The sequence below is a fragment of the Pezoporus wallicus genome, unplaced genomic scaffold (assembly GCF_028554395.1).
Source record: "Pezoporus wallicus isolate ANWC-B61680 ecotype Strahan unplaced genomic scaffold, APGP_CSIRO_Pwel_v1 contig_3324, whole genome shotgun sequence".
NCBI classification, from domain to species: domain Eukaryota; kingdom Metazoa; phylum Chordata; class Aves; order Psittaciformes; family Psittacidae; genus Pezoporus; species Pezoporus wallicus.
The window spans coordinates 635,084-659,164 of NW_026643042.1; the positions used below are offsets into that span (position 1 = coordinate 635,084).

Here is a 24,081-nt window from a genome sequence, read left to right on the forward strand (position 1 = left end):
AATAAGCTTATTCCTTCTACTAGACATAAAATGTCTTTTTTTTTTTTCAGTCCATAATCATATATACATTGAAAAAGAATGATACACAAGCAGCAAAAAGGCTTAGAATAGAACAACTCAGTGGTAACTAACCAAATTTGTGGCCTTTTCATATTTTTAATACAGAAAATTCTGTATGTAAATATTTTTGGACTTTAGGAATTTTAAAAATAAACAGAACAGTATAGCTGTCACACAGATCAAACACATTTTAAAAACAGTTTGTTAGATTTAACAGAACACACTGCTGACAGCTAAAAAAAAAATAGAATAAAATAAACCAGATTTTTTAAAGAGGACAATAAGTCTAAACAACTGCTGATCCAGAGAGACAAGAGATGGACCTAATTACCACGAAACAGTGATTCTATTCCAATTCCACAAGAAGGCAAGGCTTTAAATTTTTCTTTCAAGGTTGATGTCTCCATGTTCTTAGAAAGGACAACATCCCTCTAAAACTAGTCAGCAGTAATGGGGTAGTACCCCATTTTGGACTGATCAAAGCTCTAGTCAGAAAAAAAATACCCTAATCATAAAGGGCTTATAACAATGCTGGATAATTACATTTTACAATATATACTATAGACAAAATACCACAACACTTTAAATAATTAAAACCAAAAGCAAATACTTTTATAGAATAATTATATTTTGATGTCAGGAGTTCTCTAAGGTTCCAAAAGTAACATGGGTGTTTTTCAGTCACTTTCTACCTGCAAAATGGTGATCTGTACAAAACACAACTGAATGTATTATAGATGTGGGCCCCATAGAAACTAGAACTTGACCTAGAACTAGAACTACTGACCCTTTTTTTCACTTTTCCGGTTTACTTTTGACCTTCAAATTTCTCAGCAGCTAGTAAGGTCTTGTGAATATGGTCTCATTCTCCTTCATGGAATGGAAGCCCTACGATATGGAAAAATCAAAGAGGCCAGAATGACTGTGAATGATGGTTTTTTACATATTGAATTGTCTCAAAAATTTGTAGGTGCTGGGGAAATTTAAACTGGAGCCACCTAAGAAAATGCCATGGCATGTGCTTCTAAAAAGTCACTGTTGTGGGAAAAAAAAAAATAAAATGCTAATATTCAAACCACAGATTTCTAAAACACAACAAAATGTACCTGAGAGTGTGCATATTTATATATATATATATTTATACTTTATATATATTTGCCAACATTTAAAGTGAGAAAGTATATTTTCCTCAATTCTTTCTCAAAACAAAGAACTGTGGATTTAAACAAAACAAAACTCTAAGCAACCTCTCTCCTTCTCAAACCCCCAAGAACTGTACTTATGGCCCAAGCATTAAAGTTTGGTGATGCTTTTGAAAAACCCATTTCACATCCTCCTCTTTTCAAATGGTTACTCCAAACAGGATGGAGAGTAAGCAAGAGGAAAAAAAAAAAAAAAAGGAAAAAAAAGGAAGTATATTTAAATATTACCCAGTATATAACAGACTATATTTGTGTCAGTGAAGAATCTCCAAGAAAATAAAGTGTAAGTTGTACAAATGTAGCTCTGTTGACAAGTATAGCTAATATTTCCTTGTAATTATTAAGATAATTTGAAAGGATGTGAACACAAACAGGCTACACGAACGCAGTATATTAAAATTCCCCTTTTGTAGCACATTACAATCAATAAAAAGAAAATAAAATCTGAATAATACTAGAGGTAGCAGCTGTTTGTATTTTCCATTATTCCGAGTATCTCTGGAGTCCAACCCTTCGAACATTGCTCCCCTGATAGAAGGCTTGTGTGCGATCAGCCGACATACAGCAGAGTGGTAAGCTAGATGTCTGCAAGAGTGTTTGAAGTATCTTTCCTACTACAGTGGAAGTAGTACTTTTAAAGAAGTGCGTTGATGACCTGCATTAAATCACAGCTCAAAAACCTATGGCTGTTTGCTGTTTTACAGCCACTTAAAACAAAGAAGTAAACCGACAAGGTGTTTAAGTAAGCTATGCCATTCCACAACATATAAATAGGGTAAGTTTCAGGAGTCCTGTATAACCTCTAAAATATATGCTAGTTGAATATTAATGGAGTAACAATAATATTAATCATAGTAATGCCTTAGTTCTGGTATCACAAGAACACATTTCCTTCATATGGGACGATTCTTGGAGGATGTTGGTGGGATCTCTTCTATGTCTGGTAGAAGTGATGGTAGTGGTGGTGGTGCTCGTGGTGATGGTGGTGTTCATGTCTTTGTATCATCTGTCCAACTTGGCCTTCATATAAAATAACTGTGGGTAGGTCTCTCACATGTTCCTTTTCCACAACTGTTCCTGGAGAATGGAAGGTTTTGCACATTTGGTGATTCTCCTTTGCCCTCTGCTTATGCTTCTTGTGAACCTGTTGAGATTGCAAGGGAAGGTAAGGAAGATTCTGGCCCACCCTTGCACTAGGGGAAGCCATTGGCATGGGTGCCCCTTGAAAAGGTTTATTTCTAACTGCCCTTCCAGGATGCAGAGGGGCAATGTTTTTGCCCTGGGCCTTGGGAGACCTCACAAAGTGCTTGCTGGAGTCCTGGTTCCGCAGCCTCTGTTGGATTTCTGCAATCTTGGCATACGAACTTTCAGCCAGATTGATGTGGCTTGGATCCACCACTTGAGATTTCCTATGGTGTGCATGGAAAGTTTCAGGTTCATGAGAACGGGATCTAGTCTGATTCACAGCTCTGCATGGTGGGTCATGTTTTTGAGCTGCTGGAGGAGATCCTAGGAAATAACAAGCTGAGTTAGTCATCTTGTATTTCAAAGTTTTAATTACTAGCATGCAGTTGGCAGGGATAACATTATTGGCAGAGTGATTTTTTTTCCTAAGGAAGTGAATGCAATTATAGCTGTCTAGTTTAATTACACTTAATAATTCTGGCTAGTAAATAATACACAGACAAGTACATATCTATATAGGAGTGAACATCTTTCTGTATGTATAAACGTCTTTATATTATCCTGCCTTGGTCATCATCTATCTGAAATTCACCAAAATAACTGTGAGTGGAATAGCAAAATCTTAGCAAAGGATAGGGAAAGGGAGAAAATTTAAATCTCTTTAATGTGGGGACAAAAGCCAAAATTCCAGGTACGAACCCACATTCTCCTATTTTTTGGTCAGTAGCAAGTACAAAAGATATGCTGGTATCATCTTGGGAACAAACTCTAACATCCAAAAATCAGTCCTCGCCTCACCCATAGACTAAACTTAATTAGATGTAGAGATTGTTCTCCTAGGCTCACCTCCAAGTTCAGCTACACAAACAAGCACTTCAAAGCAGGCTTGCAGCACATTAGCCACTCCATTGTGATACCACCTTCACTAGTAATTATCTTGCAGTATTCGCACAGTCCAATTCCTTACAGTAATTCATTACAGACAAATCACACAGGTTCACAATTCACTGCCCCTGATGTGGAACATGCAACTGAAGACAGGAAAGATGAAAAGGTAAATTACCAAATTACCTGGCCCAAACTTTGATGTGTAGTTTTCTATTCCTGCTAGATCCAAATAGTGGTTTCTCCTTTCAATGTTCTCATCAACACAATGACGATAGCACCCACTTTGCTCTGGATTGTTCTCACTCTGGTGATATCTGTCAGCAGGAAGCAAAATTACAGTTCAGCAGAACTTCTTTAAAGTTGTTATCACCATCTGCAAACCAACAACTGATGGCCCCTTTGAAGTGACATGAGTTGCTCACAAAGAAACAACAAACACTTGAAATCCTGGATGACCGGATTTGCTAATTTGATAGGCCTGAACTGACTGTTCTTTCCCCTCATATAAATCGACCCCGATGTTGCAAAGCAAGGGAGGCCTTCAAATTGCATTACACATGCAAAAACAAATAAAACTCTTCCTAGGGTTTATTACATTGTGACTTAGGGCCAAACCATTCAACTCAATCTGGACATGCCAAAGAAAACCTACTCTTTGATTCATGACTGTTCCCAACACTGTGAGGAAGCACTGGGGCAAGCCTCATGTCAGGCTAGTCACATGTATCTGCTGCAGAAAGGCAACAGGACAGGTTTAGTAACTAGAGAAAGCCTGAGAAGCGAAGGTGTTGGTCAGACACCCAGAGATAACTGCCACTTTCCAAAATACAATTAGTAGGGTCAGATAATAAGCTGGATTCAGAATCTTGACTCCTTTTCCTGCTCAACTTTGCAATTTTATTTATAGCACAACTATTTCCTGAGAATGAATATCTGAAATACCATTCATTTATGAGGCAGAAAAAAATCAGACAGAGGTTTACAGTAGTGTAGCCCATAATGCCAAACAATTTAATTCAGCAATTTAAATGGATGTCTGCAGATATGAACAATATTTTTAATATAACAAACAGGATAAGCAGTCAACTCTTGAATAAGTTGCTCCCTGTCATTCAGATAGTTCAGTCTCCAAGTCCACAAGATAGGCTTTGCTATTTCGCTGTGAGATTGCACTGTCAGCCTTAGACAGAATTTGGCCTTGTATCCTACACCAGTTGCTAAATCGGGGCTCTATACTGTATGGTGCCTAATACTATGCTTTAAGTCTATTAACACATTTCCAGGTTTCCAAAGGCTGCTGATCCCACTGAGCTTTGGCACAAACTGCTTTCCTGGTCTAGTGTATTACTGTCCAGGGACATTACAGAACTGAGTCCCCTGTGTCACTGTCAGACAGAGGTCTGCAGTATCTTTGATAAAAGTTGCAAGACTTGACCTACCTGGAAGATGATTTTTGCTCTACTTTGATAGAGGTAGAGTCTCCTGAATGGAGGAGAGTCTGCCTGGGTAGCAGGTAAGCATTAAAGACTGAGTCAGCTTGAACTCCAGAAGTGACATGTGGTACTGTCAAAAACGAGGGAATGTCCAGATATCCCTTATTCTTTTGGATACATAGCCAACTCAGTACCTTTCCTGCCCCAGACACACCTTTACAAGTTGTTACATTTTCACAGGTCTACATAAAAGATCTCTGGGGCTAGACCCTGGGTAATTTGAATTGCCAGGCATGAACTGCCCGTGGAAACCACTGGGACTTGCACACACATGCTGCACAAAACTCACAGTCAACCCAGGAAAAACATCACTGTGTTTGAGTCAACTCAATAAAACAACACTGTATACAGCACTGTCTGTTGAAAACGAAGTTAGCAGGGAACCTGGTTTTTTGTTACTGTAATAAATTCTATCTCTCATCAAGACAGTAAAGAAAATCTATGCCAGTACTGCCGCACTCTCGAATTTCAATAGCTTTCTTACATGCAAGATGCCATTCAACAGTATTCAGGCAAAAATAAACGGTGAAGCAACTATATACTCATGAGAGCTGCGCTCTACTGCCACAGAGAACTTTAAGTTAGAGAACTGAAGCATCTGGCATCCAGCCCCGTGATGATCTCCTGCGTACACATGGGAAGACGGGAAGACACAGGCATGCACCAGCCATGCATCAAGCATGGTGTGCAAACATACACAGTGTTGATACTGGTTTTTGTTTTGGCTTTGTTTTTAATTAAAAAAAGGCATCTGCTTAAGTGTTTGTGGAGTATACAAAAGCCCTTTCCAAAATTTCTGCCATGGGGTGTCATGCTGATGGCAATAAGCACACAATGATATACAAGCAAGGGGAATAGCACAGTGACAAGCCCAGGGTAGAAAAATGCAAGGACATTTCCTGAAAGCTATGCTCATTGATAACATAGAATTTAAGCCAGTCAGTAAGAAATCAGCAGGAAAGAAAGAAAGAGCGAGAATGTGTATCTGTGGGTAAAAAGATGTTTTAGAAGCTGATGTGAAACATGAACTAGAATGGCACAGATTCCCAACCCACAAAGCTGCCTGACAGTGCTCTTCCACCACCCATTTTGTACCACACATGCCAGGCAAACTAGCTATGAATGTAGCTACTTATCTTGATACTTGCATTAGCCCTAAGGGGGAAAATTGCCCGTAGCTTCCAGCAGATGAAAAATTTAACCCATCTATCTCCCACCTTTAGGATAAAAACACTTCTATCCATTTTATCTTGAATATTAATCAGATCTTGCCTAGAATTCCTAAGTGGCTGAATTTGTGAAATGTGTGCACTTCCCACAAAGAACTCATTGCTGCTTTCAAAGGAGAAGACTCTGCATTAATATCATGAGATATTCTTTGTCCTGTCCACATTTTGTGAGATGCAACAAAACCTGTTAGATACTGACAGTTGCCTGATGCTGATCTGCTCAGCTCAAGATACAGATTTGTTCTGGCTAGGAAGCCTCTATCCAAAGGGATGAGAAGGACATACAGCAGAGCCAAGATTCTACCCCAACATTTGATGCCTCTGTGACTGTGGATTTAAGGAAATGGCTGCTATTCATAAAACCGCTACATTTGCAAAACCAGGACTTCAAGGGGATTTTTACGACTGAAAGGGGATTTTTGCAACAAATTATCAAGCAAAAAACAGGGCATTAAATTCACACAGGGCAAACCTTTGCTAATGGGCAGAGGGAATCTGAATACTACATTGAGGCCAGCAAGGAAAACCATGGAGTATTCTTTAGTTCACAGAAGATTTTGTTCCTAACAGAAGATTAAGTCATTTTAGTCTTCTTTTAATCTGAAATTTGATTGTACTGGGATATGCTCACTGGGACAACTCACTGGCATTTTTACTCTATCCAAAAAAGGGAGGCACTGTTTTGTTGTCATCTTTAATAAGACCGAATGCTCCTTCTCCTGATAAATGTATTATGTATTTGAACAAATATCCCTAAATCCAAGGAAAGCCAAGAGTGGATTTTTTTTTTTTCTTATATTTGCAACTGAAGAAACAAATGTAACAAATGATTCAATGTCATTGCTGTAGCACTTCAGTGAACACTTCCCTCTGCCTTAGTGTTAAACTTAAAATCCTAAAACAGGTCAAACCTATACACCAAGATGACGTGTTTGGAGCAACTGCTCCATGTTCAAATCTACGAAAATTATCTGGTTTTGATTTGGTTTTCTATCCATTAGAATACCAAATTCAGAAAAGGAACAGTACACCTACATGTGACTGAGAGATTAACATTTTTCTTCGCTATAAAAAATTATAGTACCTGAAAAATATATTGCAAATGATTATCACACACACTGAAATTCAGTGCAGGTAATATCTATCAGGTAGAACCCTTGATAACAGGATAAATACACATGATTACACATGTTCAGAGGAAGAACGCCTGTTCTGGACTGGCATCCAAAATAATATTGTGCATTCTATTAGGGAAGAACTAAAACTAATTTTTTTTTATCTAATCCGTAGATGGCTGCAAGTCTACCTGCATCTCTTCATAAAAGAAGCCCACTGTGCTTGTGCTTTATTGGAAATGGCTGCACCCTGAGTCACACAGGCTGGAGTCCATTGAAAGACACTAGACATATTTTTTCAAGTGGTGAAATGTATTCTGAAACTTACAAAGAAAAAAAGTCCAAATTTTCCTGTAAGATTACATTAAATATATTAGTTCTAAGCAAGTCAGCTAATTCCTCATGGGTACTCCCAAATAACTAATTCTGCAAAGGAGAAGTTGACCTAAAGCTGATGTGGCAGCAGGGAAGCATGGTTTCTAGCAAGGGGGAGTCAGCAGAGATGGCCCCTTTGCTAAGTCACTGTGGAGGATGGAGAAAAGCAGGAGTCGGCCTCTGTGGAGATTAAAGGGGTCTGGGACACTTTTAGCCAAAGGCTGTGCTATGAACTCCACTAGTAGGCACAATATTTGCAGATAGTGTCTAAAAGGCACTGCATGTCCTCCAAAGAGCCAACAGAAGAAAATTTGAGTCACTGATCCTACAGATTTGCTTTTTGGGTTTCATTTTAATGTACAAAGTATTCACCCCTGGAATCTGCTAATGGTTCCATAATGAAAATCCTGTAATTCCTTTGTTTTAACATAATTTTAAAAACTAAAGCAAGGAATCAAACAAGAAATCAATGGTAGAGGTTTTCTCAGAGGTACCCAGTGCCTGTTAGGACATAGAGTTCTTTCCCCTTACCTGAGAGAAGCCCGCTGCTTCTTCTCAGAGCTTCTTACTTCTTCATTAACTTTGCTTTCAGCTCAATGCCTGGCACTCTGCAAATCTGCCAAGAGAAAAGGACATTATTCTCACATTACTGTCCTGGCTGATAAGCATAACATGCCACATTGTAAATGCAATTTTCTTGTTGGTAAATCAAGATGTAACGTATTATTTCATGTACCCTTCTCAAAAGTGCTTTTGTCCACACAACAGATTTTAGGCAGGCATAACCTTGACTGTAGGACTATAGGCTGCAAGCCATGTGGCAGGTTAAATGGAGCTGCATTCACACTGATATACTTGTCTCTCAGGAAGGCTCAGCAGCTTGGAGCTTCATGCTGTACTAATGCATTACAGAGCTCCCCAGAAGCACAAATTTTCTTATGTCTGCACTTGACTGAGTAGATGGATATATTAAACCTGAGGTAACAAGGCTTTCCTTTGGGGTAAAGTGCCCACATTTTCTACTGTAGTACTACTTTAAATACTTTAAATTACTGTAAATAAGTATTTTTAGTACTTAACCTACTGAAGAAATTATACAACTCTTATTATAGTGAGTATAATGTGAATTAGCCATCAGAGTATGCATCATTTTCACTGGCAGACTCTGCCACTATAGAAAAGTTCAATTTTTATGCATAGTTTCATAAAGGCTATTTATGCTGAATTGCTTGTCCTTATCCAGCAGCAGTGGCAGTTCTGCACTTGCAAAAAACATTTTATACCACTACATCTGTTTTCACAGAAGCTGGGCATTGTAGTATCAGCAGAGTTGAAGTGGTACAAGTTGAAAAGGCCTTAAATCTGCCTTGTGGTACACAAAGGTAATTACATACCATATGGGCTACTGCTGCTTCCAATGAGGAACAATCAATCAGGTAAGGGAACTCTAATTTGCTTAAGGGACACTGAAAGGAGGAGGGTAGGCAATTTTGCACCCATAAAGCAGATTCATGGCGTTTCAAATACCCACATAATTATTTGCCCTTACGTATATATTTAATTGTAGTAACAAAATACGAAGTTGTATTTTTGAGGGATTCTTGAAACCTTTTGTATTTTTTTCCAACGGCTGATTTCATGTGCTTACCAGCAAAGATACTCTTTTTCTTCTGGCTGCCATCTGGTGCCACAGTAAGTTTCACTCGCAGAGTTTTGCTGGAACTAGGAGAATGATTTACTGATGCATCAACTACTTCATAGATGGTATGAAGCAAGCTGGTAATATCCTATAATTGGATTGAAACACATAAAGACACACTGTTGTGAAAATGGTATGAAACCTACAACTTTGATACAACTATTTTGGACTTGGGAGTATTAAATGTTGAAATAGTCTCAGAAGTCACTGAATTTAAAAGCTGAATTTGCAAAGAACATTACAATCTACATCACGTGGCATAAGATTTTTTAAATGGGGCAAACTATATCAAAATAATAACAACAATGCAAGATATTCAGCCTTTCCAAACTGTGAATCAGCAAACTTGTGTTCTGCCTTTTCTTCTCTTTGATTTCAGCAGAACTCAGGGATTCTATGATTCTATGTTAACCATTCATACTGCACTAAAAACTGAGTTCACATAACCAAAATAAATACAGCAATGAAGAAAATCTCGGATGTTACAGTCTCATGTGTTTATTCTTGGGATAGTTGAATGGTTGATTATATAGAGGAAAACCAGTAAAAGACGTGGCAGAACTGTAAACCTCAGGTATGGAAGCAAATAATGTCTGAATGTCACTCTAACATACGCATTTTGGGGTCTAGATTATTTTGCAAAATTCAAATCAATCCTAAACTTTCCTTTTTGAAGAGAGATTATTCAGTCAGGCCTATTACAGAATGTTCTTCACACGTCTCTTTGAAGGCAAAGGGACGTGAACAAATGCTTGCATGTCTGGCTACATCAGAAAGGACACTAACCAGTTTGAATAAACTGATTGTTTCAAACAGGAGAAACACTGTTTAGTAGCTTAGAGGTCTCTTGGACTGATGTAATCCAGTCAGGCTCAAAAAGGGTACCATCTTAAATTGCTGGGATGAAAAGGAGAGCTCTTGGCTCACTACTTTTTCTCAAAGGGATTTCATCCAAACTGGTCTTAGGCATTAACCTAAACCCAGAGCATACTGATCACTGTAGGCTATGAAGATCCTATTCAATGTATATATGAGAATTTCTTCCTATTTCTTGCACTATTTGTACCTAACATCCTTCCAGATGCCTGTGAGCACAAAGGAAATACCTAAATCATCTTTTGCTAAGTATAACTGAGGATTAAGAGGTTTATAAAAATTCAAAACCTCTACAATTTTTCCTTTGCGTAGAGGTCATACCTGTAACGATGGCAGCTCAAAGTTTAGTGTGCTTTAGTGGGTCCCAGCATTTTAGTAGTCAGTATACCACACAGTCCTCACTATCTAATCAGTTTTAAAGGTGACACAGAAATACTGATTTCTACTCACACAGAATTTAGGGGAATACTGACCTTATGGTCAGGAAAAATTATTTTAGAGTAGATGATTTTCCAGCTCAACAGGCAGAATAAGTAACTAAATCCCAGACGGTTCAGGCTTCACGTTACCATGTAACCCCTCTAACCTTTCTGCACTCAGTGGAATTGTTGCTAGAGTGTTTATATATGGACTTTTACTACCATGTTAGTAGCTGTTTTCCATCCTCTGGACAAGAACCATGGTCTAAAGCTTGAATGAGGGAAAGACTGCTCAGTGACAATTTGGTGGACACCTCACAGCTCTTTAACACATCTCACTTCTCACACTTCCACCCTAAGCTGAAACCTAGCCAGACCTCTAAACAGACACAGCCATATCTAAAGGCCAGCTTGAAGGGCTGGATTTTTATTCATCTATGAGAAAAAAACAACAAAGCAAGAACACAGACATACAAAAAACAGTATCTGTTGTTTTATATGCATTCATAAATTATGTTCTAGAAGCATGGTGCTATAATCCTACACCTCGATTAGCCAGCCCACGCCTTTCATCAGAATACTTCAGAACCATATTTATTCAAAACAGGGCTTCATACACTCAGCACTTTGGTGAGTTGAGCCTTTCCCATACATTCCTTAACAAGTGTAGGTGAGCCAACATGGCATCTTTCCACACAAGACTACTATCAAGAGGTTATTATCAACTCTTTCTCAGCCATCTGTCCTCTTTCCTTTTTTCAGCTAGGCCAGATGTTTGTACAAGCTGACCATCTAATCTATTTTAACTTTAACAGGCAAAGACAGAGTCTTTGCTCCCACTATCCTTTTACATATTTTTTTCCAATGATGAGGGCTAACTTGCTAACTGGCATACAATCTGCCGCTTGTATTCTCTGAGGGTCTTTCTCAACAAGCTGCTTGACTCAGTGGTTTAAAACATACTTCCAAATGCTGTCAGAGAAGGCCAGCATTTGTGTGACACATACTTGGGAAGTCAGAAATATGCGCACATACATATCACACCAGAACAGTTTAAATCCGTCAGCCAAACAGGCCCAAATTAACCCAAATCAATGTCCAGGCTCCAAGCAGTTTAAGATGCTGCACAGATTAATCAGGACACCTTGAGGCCTTATACTCTACTGCCTTTGCATTTTGTTCTGCATTTAATACCCAGCTTCCTGCATGACGACCAGAACTGCTCTGCATTCTGGCAGTAAATGAACGTGGTCGTCAAACTGGATATATACCAAGATCGAGGTTAGGGATATCCATAAGTAACCGCCTAATGTTTATGCTGATCTTTTAAATACTGTCAACAACATTTTTATTATAGGATTCATTTAGTTGTGGTCCTAATTTGGGGTTGGGAATTCTAGTAAACTGACAGTTCTGATTTGGTCCAACAAGTCTGCTTGGGTCATTTGCTAATCTGTCATCTACCAAAGTTCTGGCTGTGGAGGTACCTACTACAAGGCAGCTTGAACTTCCTGTTGCTTTCCAGTTATTGCTTCACAACTGCAACATACAAATTCCTGAGCCACTGTTAGGAATGGCCTCTATCAGTGAGTTTTGAGATGTGACTAAAACTATCTTCTCACAGCCCTTTTTTTGGCAGCTAATATGCTAATGGCTTCTTGTCAAATCAGTAGCTCTAGACCATTAAAATACATATTACAAAATCTGTATTTTATAGCTATGTCTATATTTACCCACAAAAGAATTTTCATCTGCTATTAGCCTGCCAGGAGACTGAGGAAATCTATGTTCTCCTTGAAAGCTGTCCCACTGAATATTATCTATATTTAAATTCCTTAAAGAACTGCCTAAAATTGAGACAGCTTTACCTTCTACACACCAGCTTGGGCATTTCACTCTCCTCAATTTAGCATTGAACATCAAGAATAAAAGCTGTTTAAATCCTTCTCTCTCCTGGTACACCAACCAGCATGTTTCAGAGACCACCTACCAAGGAATCTAATCTTTCTGTACCGTGGATTATGACTTTTATTAGTCACGTGATTTTGCAACTGCTTTAAGACTGCTTGAAACTTCCCACACAAAAAGTTTCATCCCACATTTCTCAAACTTCCTCCCTTTTTAAGCAAAAAATGAACAAAATCAGAATTTTCAGTGTCTCCCATTTCTCAAAAATATCATTTGCTTGGGGTTTTTTGTTTGTTTTTGTTTTCTTTCCTCTGAAATGTACTTTTATACCACTTTGAGTTAGAAATTGTTGTGGATTCCTAAACTAGTATATTAAATGGATAAAGAGAAATAAGAATAAAAGAAATTATCCTTTACAATAAACATTATATTCAGAGGGGAAGTAGTCTGCATGAATCTAACTTCTGAAGAGCTTCTAGTGTGCAGATTTTCTGCTGGAATAGCTAGTTTAATCAAGTAAGAAAACTGAAACAATCATATTTTTCCTCAAAGAGGAAAATAAATGTTTGCTGGGTAATCTTCAAATGGCCAGCACATGTCATACCCAGATTTATTCCTCTTTATCAAACACTATGTTGTCTTTTCCAGGCCTGAAGGACTTAACAGCGTTAACCTGCATGTTTTCAACATCCTGTTTTATCGAGCAGCTAATACAACAAACAAAAAGTATATTACAATAAAGTATATTGAAAAGAGCAATTTTTTATTGCCAGAAATACTTGCATTAAAAATACTAAAAATCAAACAGTTGAGGCTACACATGTATGCTGCCCTCAGAAATGTATCCACAGAATACTTTACAGATCTCCAGTAGGAGATTAGCAGGAATTTAAACCACTCAGAGAAGCTTATGGGTCTGAAAAAAAGAACAAGAGCAAATTACATGGAAGTATTCTTCTTTCGTTACAGAACTTCATTCCTTACAGTGACTGAGGAAGTCCCTATTCCAGGTATTAACATTTTACTTTTAAGGAACATTAGTGGTTATTTTTCCAGTATTATTGTAGCTTGTCATCAATATGACTAGTTAGCTAACTAGAGATTCTGTAAACTAAGAGGCTTTTCCAGCAGAATTAATTTGACAGAATGAGATATTTGCACACACAAACACACCTTCTACAGCCCCCCAGGAAAAAGGAAGAAAAAACCCCAAACCAACACAAAAACACCATCACCAATAACAAAAAACCCAAACAAAACCAAAACACCAAAGCCAAAACAAAATAACCCTAACACATTTAATAACATTGAAAGGAAGCATTCAGTTTTATTCTTCATAACTTCTCTGGGAGAGATGTGTTTGTGTCTTTAGCTCCCTTCAAAACTGAAAGAAAAAGTTCTGTTTTCTCTTAATATTTCTCCCTGACACAAACCCACAAAAACTTAATGGTTGAAATGATGGCCCCTCTGCTAAAGACAAAAGCTACTCTAGCCATTGGTTCCATTGTTCTTTCCTCACCATGAGTTAATACAATGTTGACAACCACAGTGCAATAAACAAATTTCAAGATAAGGGTCAAGCTGATAAATGGTAGCCCCAAAAGAGCCAGCATCCTTCCCCAAGGCAAAGATTTAGTGCTGACTTCTAAATGCAGAAATAACCTCAAACCTTTTCACTCATTCATTACAGAGGATATGAGCAAAAACTAACTGGGGGGGGGGGGGGGGGGGGGAAGAGAAAGAAAACAGGAAAAATTGAGTATTTAATGTAAGATAGAACATTTTTAGCATTAAAAATGCATGAAGAAAAGCATCAATATCAGTTCATTACCTTTCCCTCAGAAAAAAAAAACAACAAAAGTACAAATGTCTCATTTGTACTTTGTTTGTAGTCTGATTTCTACGTACAGTGGGATGTTTTTATTGCAACATCAGCTTTGTTTGATCACATATGTTTTTGAATCATTCTTATTTGGAGCCTGAAAGGAGCTTCGCTTGCTATCTACTCAACAGCTACTTTAGAAGAATTTCCCTTTTTTCACTCCCCACAAGCAACCCACTCACCAAAGAAACTTAATTTTCTAAGAAAGAATTGATTGATTAAAAAAAAAAAAAGGTTACTGTTTATGAAGTATAATTACATTCAGAGAGGTCAATATAAAAACTCATGGATCAAAACACATTAGTTCAATTATCCAAGTTTCAAGTCCGATTACAAATATCTGTGTGAAGATAATTACAGTGCAGCTGTCAGTTCTAAAAAGGCCTGCAATACATAATGAATTGTCCTCTTATGGCTTATGGAATGAAGGGAAACATCATTAGCCAAGTTTTGTAATATACACATTAGAGCAGGAAAAGTTATTTCCCACTAAACTAAAACAACTGAAAATTGTGGGCCTCTATGACAGAAAAAGCAGTAGTTTAACAATATACAGTAATGCCAATTTTATGATTTGCCATCCCAATAATTCTGCTTTCATAATGAGTGTATCTCTTCAAGAAGTATTACTAGATCTGGATTTCTAATTATAAGGACTATGAATAAATCATGCAGACTCTAGAAGGAAATCAAAGCAGTATTAAGTTCTGAAGATATTGTTAAGATCCAGAAGAAATTCCACTACGATGGAATTTGAATGCTCTTGCGGTGATCTCTCATTGTGTAAAGCCCAAGAGAATTTTTGTCCAGTAACTAAATCAGTATCTCATTTACAATTTTCAAACATTTTAATGAAAAAAACATTTGGTGCACTTGTAAAATTGCACCCCACCCACGTCTCTTACAAACTTCATTTAACACTCTCTGTTCCTTTGGAAAGTCTCTGGACATGAAGTCCAGTATTTTAAACACAATAACTGAATCAAATGAAATGGAAGGGCTCCTACAAGGATTTCAGAGAGAGATTCTTCATCAGGGACTGTAGTGATAGGACAAGGGGTAATCAGTTTAAACTTAAACAGGGTATATTTAAGTTAGAAATAAGGAAGAAGTTATTTATTGTGAGGGTGGTGAGGCACTGCAACAGGCTTCCCAAGGAAGTTGTGAATGCTCCATCCCTGGCAGTGTTGGACAGGGCTTGAAGCACACTGGTCTAGTGGAAGGTGTCCCTGCCCTTGGGAGGAGGGCTGGAACTAGATGACCTTAAGGTCCTTTTCAACCCCAAGCATTCTGTGACTCTGTGATTCTGTGACGTGGGTGGCAAGTCACATCCTTTTCCAGTGTCTGTCTTTACCAAGGTGAAAAATAGAATGATAAGGCTGACTCCTTTTGGTACAGATCCTCAATGTCTACAGTTAGAAATCTAACTTAAGAAATCTCATCTCCCTGTTAAATCCAGCTATAAATCCAGGAGACATTAAAGTGACACTTTTAAAGGAGAAAAGGTGAACACTAAGCTTTTCTCATCAGAACACTAGACCCTTGTTTAAAAAAGCTGACCAGCTGAGAGCATTTTCATCAGCTCATTAAATGGCACTGGTAGAGCTAGACCTCTTTCTCAGACTGTCTGTTCTGCCCCCGATCCAGCAATGTGCTTTGCATATTTCTAATTCAAAGAATGTGTCCCATTCATTTTAATTCAAATTATTCCCATGTTTAATGTTCACCATCGTTAAGTCCTTTCCTGGACCAGGAGCAGAGCTGCTTAATAAAATACAGTATCAGGCCCACTTTGTTGAGTGCCAGTCTCTCTGAGGCTAATAGAACAACAAATTCTATGTCACATGAAGAGACTAAAATTCCTCTTTTGTGGCCAAGATTATCTACAAGCTGCTATCATTAGTCATTCTTGCACAAACAACTCTTAAATTTCATCTGGATTAAACAGAAGACAACCAACAAGATGGATGATACAATGGCACTGGAACAGCTTGCAAAAGAAATGTGTAACATAACTGAAAAACTCTGCAATGGTGCATACTATCTGTTTCTATCTTTGGTCACATGTAAAGAGCTGAAAATTATCAGTCTCTTTGGTCCCCTGGTTAAAAGATTTTTTTTGGCACAGGCTCAAGCCTGAATGTAGCAACCTCCAGACTCAGAGTAGTATGATTTTCAATCCCTGAGCAGATTTGGTTTCAGTTAAGCTGCAGCCTGCTCTTGGAGCAGGGAGAGGTAGAATTTGGCTGTAATACATTCTCTAGGTACAGTCAAATTAAGCTCTTTGGTGTACCACATAATCACAAATAATTATTGTATACATACTTGAAAGCACATTCTCGTTATGTTCAGCACATGGAACTCCCACTGACATTAATGGGAATTCCATGCCTGAATGTAAAGGACACCCATGCGCGTGAGTTTGGGTTTTATGCATTTTTGCCCTATTCTTCAAGAGTCGTGATAATCTTATAATGAAGATTAAGCCTTGGGTCTCAAAAGATCTGGGTTCAATCTCCCATTAGGTTCTTGTGAGACTTCAGGCAAGTTATTTCGTTTTTCTGGTCTCTGTTCCGCATACATTAACAAATACAGTACTACTTCCTCATTCCACTCACCCCTTCTCCTTAACCTCTCTCTATATATCACATCTTCCCACTTGTAACTCTGGACTTGGCCTGTAACTTTTCATCTGCTTATTCTCTTGCATGAGGGACACAGACTTGATTATTCAAAGCACTATCAGAGCAGAGATAATAAAAAGGCCTAGTAATGATGTTTATATACATATTAAAAACCCTGAACATCCACCACATTTGGAATTTGTTCATAAATGTCAGAAGAAATTTGCTTCAGTCTTTTAGGGAAAAATTCTGCCCTCATTTGTAGTCTAAGGCCACTGCTCTTTCAGTATTTACCCTGTTCCTTTCAACCAGCTCTTGGCGATTTTCACAGACACCAGCATAACAGCCAGGAGAGACAAAACCTGTCAATTTTCAGTTGATTATCCAAAGGCATGGGAGCAAACACACCTCACCAGAAAAAAAAAAAGCAAACCAAAAACCAATGACAGCACATTGTGGTATATCTCAGTAAAAGACATTCTTCTAGAGGAAGTATCATTCAATTTGGATAGAAATAGTTCTGGAAAAGGACCGTGTTCTATCTATACATACTCTTATTTGGCTTCTTATTTGCACAGGTAATATGACTTGAAGACATCCTAGCAATAAAAAATATATGTGGGTATGCTTTGACAGCCGTTCGCTACTGTCCTCTAGTAAATATCATCCACGTTATTTATACTTGGAGGAAGAAGACAGGGATCAGCCTAATATTCCTGAAAATAACAGAACAGTATAGTTAGTCCTACTGGAAAGAATGTCAGAAAGCAACCTTGCTATTTGGTTAGCTCAACTGAAAAGCAGGATAGAAGCCAGAACAATATACATTTGCAGGGGGTTATTTTGACTATGTTTAGTTGTTTCAGGTATTTTCCTCCGCAAATGCCAGTACTACTTTACTTACAGGCAAATCCCAGGTATTAAACAACAACTGGCTTAAGAAGACATACAGTACATCTGAAAACAGTAAATTACTGGTGGGATTGTTTCTAGGAGGGAAGGATCCATGGAAACTGCTGTTTAAGTTGGCAGGACACCTCTATTTCACAGATGAAAAAAATGTTCCTGTTATAAAACATGTCTCTTTTAGCAGACACTGCACACAAAGGGGCAGCAGTACTTTGCTTACCTCACGTGTGACTCTTCCGTTGTTGTCAAAGTCATACAGTGTGAAGGTCCATTCTTGCCTGTTATCTTCCTCTACAGACACATCACATTGCAATTCCTAAGAAACATGCAAAGAGCAGCTGATTACCTAAAGCAATAGGCCTGTCTCCATAGAAGGAGGCTGCTTGCTTTCTTCCTCCCTCTCTCATGGGAGGAAGCTTTCAGGATATGTCCTGGGGAGGCCTCTTGTCCACCACAGTGAAGGAGTTTCATCACAGTCACATAATAATTCTAACTCCTTTGGGATAGACTTTGGGGAATCTGCAAGATGCTTTTTTTACTTTATTGTAGAAAACACAAAAAAGGTGTAAGAAAACTACTCCCTGAAGCTCTTGAAATATAACATTTGCCACTTAAAAGTGAGAAAGACCACTGCTTAACTCACAAAGAGAAAGGTAACAGAAACAGTCCCACAGAATGAGGAAGTACACCACAGTGCCAGGAAAAGCCATCAATACAGACTGGGCCTATGCCACAAATCCCCTCCAGTGAGACCTGTCCTTGATGCAGGCATTTGATACAACCAAAGGCTGTCTGTTAGTGCAGTACAGCATCATGCCACTAAGTCCCTGAAATGGAGCCTGCCTAGGAACTGTTATCTAAGAATGACCTGGGAGTAGTGCCTGGCCCTTATTTTAACTGTGCTTCTCTTAGTGAAGGTGTGATCTCTGGAAAGCCTGAAAGAATCAATTTGTTAAAGGGAAGAAAAACCCTCAAAGCAAGCGCAAGATTTCAGTCAAGAACAAAGGATGCACTTTGACTGACTCCAGTCACCTGGGTGCAAATCATTTGCTTTCTCTCAAGACCTGTGCAATCAGAATTATCCAGAGCCACAAAAAGGCAAAACAGAAAAGTTACAGTGCAATTAAAATGAAAGTCACTGTATGCAAGTAAAATAAACAGCTCCAAATAGCTTCAGCATGACAGAGCTCAAAATACCTGGTTGATCTTCTGACTTGAAACCAATTCCCTACAGCAGTTACGGGTACCTCCTGTCCCCTGCTGAGTTGAAAGGCAGTCTTCTCTCAGTTGTAACAAGGCTGGCTGAAAGCTGCCAAGTGCCCCACACTCTACTGTGGAAACACAGCTTCATATTACATAAACATTCCCGGCACCTTTAAAAGCCAAATCACATCCACCTCAGATTTAGACCTCTTGATTCAACACTTGCGTTTCTAATTCTTTCATACCTTTGAAACGTGTAACAATCTCTTGGCTCCTAGTTTACACAGGTGGAAAACTTTCATTGTAGAATAAGGGAAAAAATATCAATACTTGGTTTCTTGCCAAAAATTAATACTTTCCCTGTCCCACATTGCCTAACATAACAGCTTTACGTGAGGATGTGCTCTGCTTAGTGAAGAGCCATGGCAACTTTCCCTGCATTAGTCACAGTGCCTAGTACCAAGTGCTAACCTTTATGGCATGCCAAGAACTACTTGGGAACAAACACAGACTTTGCCGGCACAGTGGAGTTCCAGCTACTCTGGCACCAACCATGTTGGCAGGTGCCCTCCAACATCCAAATATCAAGGCACTGTTAATTGCAATTTATCATGCCTTTCCTGTCTGCAAATATCTGCTACCCAAGGCAGTACATAAAATATGCTAGAAATGAGTTACTGCCACGCAAAAAAAAGGCAGGAAAAGTGACCTCCCCAAGAAGGCACACAAGCACCTAGCAACACCTGAACTGCCTATGGGAAAGCTACCTTCCTTTAATCAGCCTTAAAACAGTAAAAAATAAATTGTACCAGATGCCTAAATCTGCCCTAGAGAAGCAAATGAACAGTTGAGCTGCTGCGAGGTGGCTGCATGGTCTTTTAAATAACAATCGAGCAATGCAAAGCTCATTACTGTGACAAGCTGACAGCACTGAAAAGCAGAAGTTTGCCACATCTGCTGGAGTGCAGCGAGATGAAAATTCACACTGTTTCTTGCTGGTACCAGAGTATCTTCCTCCTCACAAAGACAGACAACTCTCTAGCTGAATGACAGCATGTTTCAATGCTCATATTTATTAAATCACTCCCTGTATAAACAAAACCTGCCAACTACACAAAATGTCTGGCAGTTTTATGAAATTTGTAAGTCCACAAGGAAATAGACCATCAGATTCATTGCCCTGCAGGATCCTTTTCCTCCTCCCATGTGATCAGATGGATTTCCAGTGTAGAACGTCATGTTTATTTCACTTTGAAGGCCCAGGCACTGAAGACCAATGGTTAGGGCAGCTTTCACAAACATCTTTTTACACTAATCAGATTTAACAAAGTGCGACAGTCCATGAAAGTCAATATAAAGATTTGGTAACATGGTAGCTGGCATAATGAATTACTAACAAAAGGTTCAAAGATAAAGCTTTAAAGAAAATGCCTCTTGTTACTACACATTTCAGATCCTACAGAGGATCCAAACCTGGAAATAAATCTCACTAATCACCTCATAAGGCGCATCAGGAGTAAGACACTGACTTGTGCCAATTCTGCTCCCTCCTGTACCCACTACAATCATTGGGAGCTATACACATGCATCATAGGACACTATTTGTTCCACAGGTTATTTTTCTACCACAATGCTTGTCAATACAGTGAAACTTTAAATACAGAGGACTTACTTCAAATTTCAGTTGCTTCTTGGAACCTGTGCGTGTGTCATTTTCTTTTTCTACTTTCTTTTCATCTCCACTGCAAACTCCATCTGTCTTCTCTGGAGGCAAAGCCACTGCGAAAAATGTATTTAACAAAAAACTTATGAGGAAATGTCAAAGCAGTCTTCTATTTGCAAATCTGTCTTTATAAATAGGGTGAAATTGATTTCGGCAAACTTGTATGAGAGGATCATTATACTTGATTTGCTTTTTTGTTCACTACACATCTGGGATAATTTCAGCAGACAATCTACCAACAGCTTTCAGTACACAGTGTCTCTTAAAAACATCACTAGAGTCACAGGAAGTTCAAACACAGTATTATAAGAATACAAATCAGCAGAACTGTTACTGTTAATAAGTTGAATAATTTGCAAAATACTGAAAGCTTGTGACATATTGCAAAACCACACTGCATTCACCAGCAGTGAATGAAGTAATGAAGCTGAAATGAAGTCCTCGTTCTATTCCAATTTCCCTCTCCAAATACACACAAACCTTACTACCTTCCAAGAAGGTAACGCTACCTGCTAAAAAGATTAAGCTGCATAGTTTCTTGTATGTCTGAAAAAGTATATTTCACTTCAGTTTCAAGTCAAAACATCATGTACTTGCATAATTCAATAGCACTCATAAAGAGAATCTGTTAACATCAGACATATATCACAACACACAACATGTATCAGATATGTAACAGTAAGATATACTTCTTGTGGATTAAAAGACAAATGCTGAGTAACTTAATAGCCATGCCTTTGGCTCCTGCAGAGGCAGTCAGCCTTACACATGGTGAAGCTGTATACCTGAAGAAAATTAATTCTATATGAATCAGTGGTATGAAAATATACACAGATCTTTAAACCGTAGCCTCAAACTTTATTTTTTATACATCCACATACCTCTGCCAACAATGTCATGCCCATACCTATTCAGCATAGCAGTAATCATGCCTACTTCCCAAAAACCAGAAAATATTGTGAGAATGGGGGTATTAGAGTCAGCACTTTTTCACTTGTACTGCAGCATCTGTATTTACCCGAAGTCTTTACTCTAATGTTATGTAGGAACCATTTCTTGGGATACCTTTGTAAGATCTCATGGAAGTGCCAGTTCAGTAAAGTCGGATTCCTTTCAAAAAAGAAGACATGATCCCCTCCAGTTCAGGATGAGCCATTTCAAACTGGCCCTCCTGGCATTCAGCAGTGCTAAGGCATCTCCCAGGCATTCTTCCAGAAAAGCAAGTCACTAACATGCTAGAAATTAAGGTATGATTTTGGCCATTTTTCAGCATTTTCTTTCACATTTAAAACCAAAAAATTACCTTAAAAAAAATTAAAATCTACCCTTACCATAGCTTTATACTCTCAGAAATTCCAAAAGGTAAGATTTCTGCCACAATATTCATGTTGCCACACTACAATATATATCACATTTTCTAGTCTTATGTCTTTGTTTAAATTTAACTTTATTTTATTACTTTGTTTGTTTGTTTGTTTTCGAAACTGTGGTATACTATGAAAGATTCTGAATGTACAGTAAAGAAAGGAGGAAGGAGGTAGAAATCCTAACCTTTGGAATTTCCTGACTTTGATACTTATTTGCAGACTTGACATTATACTAATGCTAGCTTCCCAACACAGACATGCAATTTGCATTGTACAAATGCAAGTAGACATGACATTTATGATGCACATACTGACACACTTGGATTTCTGCTCCAAGCCATGTTAGGACTCTCCACACCAAACATAAGCTAAGCAAGAGGGTCAGCTGAAGGAGGAGAAAGCTTGCTTCATTGCTGTTTCTTCCCTTGTCTTTTTAACCTGGTGTTACTGGACAAGCAGGGGCTGTTTCTTAAGGAGGTTCTGTACAGTGTTTATCAACAAAGGCATGTATTAAAATACATATTACTTACAGAAATTTGAAATATATCTGTAGAAGGGCCATTTGCTCTGTACTGACTTTGTCCATAAATACAATTCCATATTCCTGTAAGTTCAAAGCTAAGGCCACAAAAGACTCCCATAAAACAAGAGATGACATTGTTCCTGTACATAGTGCAGCCTTGTGTTTTCCTTCTAAAAGCAGCAAGAAATTGAAAGGCAACATGCGCCTTCACAACAAGGATGGTTACATAGACAGCAATTCTTCATAACTATTAAATATGCCCCTAGATTTTCAGTGGCTCATTTGTACCAGTGACCAGCTTCTCACATGAACAGTTCTAAGAGGACAGAAACATTTGTATGAGGGGCTTTTGCAATCCCTCACAATCTCGGTCTAGGGTACATGAAATAAATGAAAGGCGGGCTGGTATGACGCCTAGGTTTGTTGAAACAATGGACAACCAATTGAAAATAAAATCCATCCTCTTATCACACATACTTTTAAGTGTATAAAGGTACACATTGGCCAAAAGACTTCTACAGTGGTCTTTTGTCTCTAAGGGACAGCACCCCCAACACATTGGCATGGCATGCTCTCACGGCTGAGAGCAATGAGGAGCAGATCTTACAGAAGGTGACTGTCCCCTGCTATTTGCTGGGCTCTGCTGTCAAAGTGAAGCATCTCACAAAGCATTCCCTCTCTTAAACCACAATGCTCCTGCATTGTCCTGAAAGCTGCTGGCATGTGCAAAGAGCACCAGAGTTCCCCAGTCCATAGGGTGCTTCAGAGAGGAACAGCACAGAGTTACCTTCTGGTTTCAGGCACAGCCCTTCCACTGGCATGTTTAATAACCTTTCTGGATGTACAGTTTGTGTGTTCAGATAGGAAGCTTTCACTTTAATGTATAATTTATGTAACGGAGGAAAAATGTGCTCTGACAAATTAGTCTTCTCAAAAAACAAGAGTTCAACTATTGGGGAAGGAGGAGTTACTTCTTGCAGTACACTCCTTCAGAGAGTTTAAATACTGTATGCCAGAAATTATCCTCTTTGAGCTTTGCTGACCTTTGATCTGAAGAACTTACTGGCCTTGTTGCTCTGGGGAATTATCCTTTGAAATCAGTTACTCATTTTGGAGCTCACATGAAATGGGAAAATCTGGTGATCTCATCCTGATGTCAAGTTTCATTCAGCAATGAAAAATGAAATATAAATGAAGAAAGTTTAAAGGGGAATATGGAGGTATTTAAATAATATTTATAAGTGATCAAATAATGTGTCTGTGCATATATCCTCATGTGCCTTATCCAAACTCAATGAACATTTAAAAATCCATACTGGAGTATGACTATTTTGTCTGGGAGGGGAAGGGTGTTTGGTACCTTGTTTCTATACTTAGTTTTGACTATTGACATGCACTTGA

The 24,081-nt window shown here is 38.5% G+C and overlaps 1 protein-coding gene across 1 annotated transcript in view; it reads right to left on the reverse strand.

Annotated features, from left to right (window-relative positions):
- Positions 1-846: 846 nt before the first annotated feature.
- NKD1 (NKD inhibitor of WNT signaling pathway 1) overlaps positions 847-24,081 on the reverse strand; it is a 108,991-nt gene continuing 85,756 nt past the window's right edge. The window contains 6 exon segments of the mRNA XM_057396556.1: positions 847-2,771; positions 3,519-3,649; positions 8,079-8,163; positions 9,196-9,334; positions 18,085-18,180; positions 20,740-20,846. Coding sequence (XP_057252539.1) covers positions 2,197-2,771; positions 3,519-3,649; positions 8,079-8,163; positions 9,196-9,334; positions 18,085-18,180; positions 20,740-20,846 — 1,133 coding nt within the window. The 3' untranslated portion in view covers positions 847-2,196.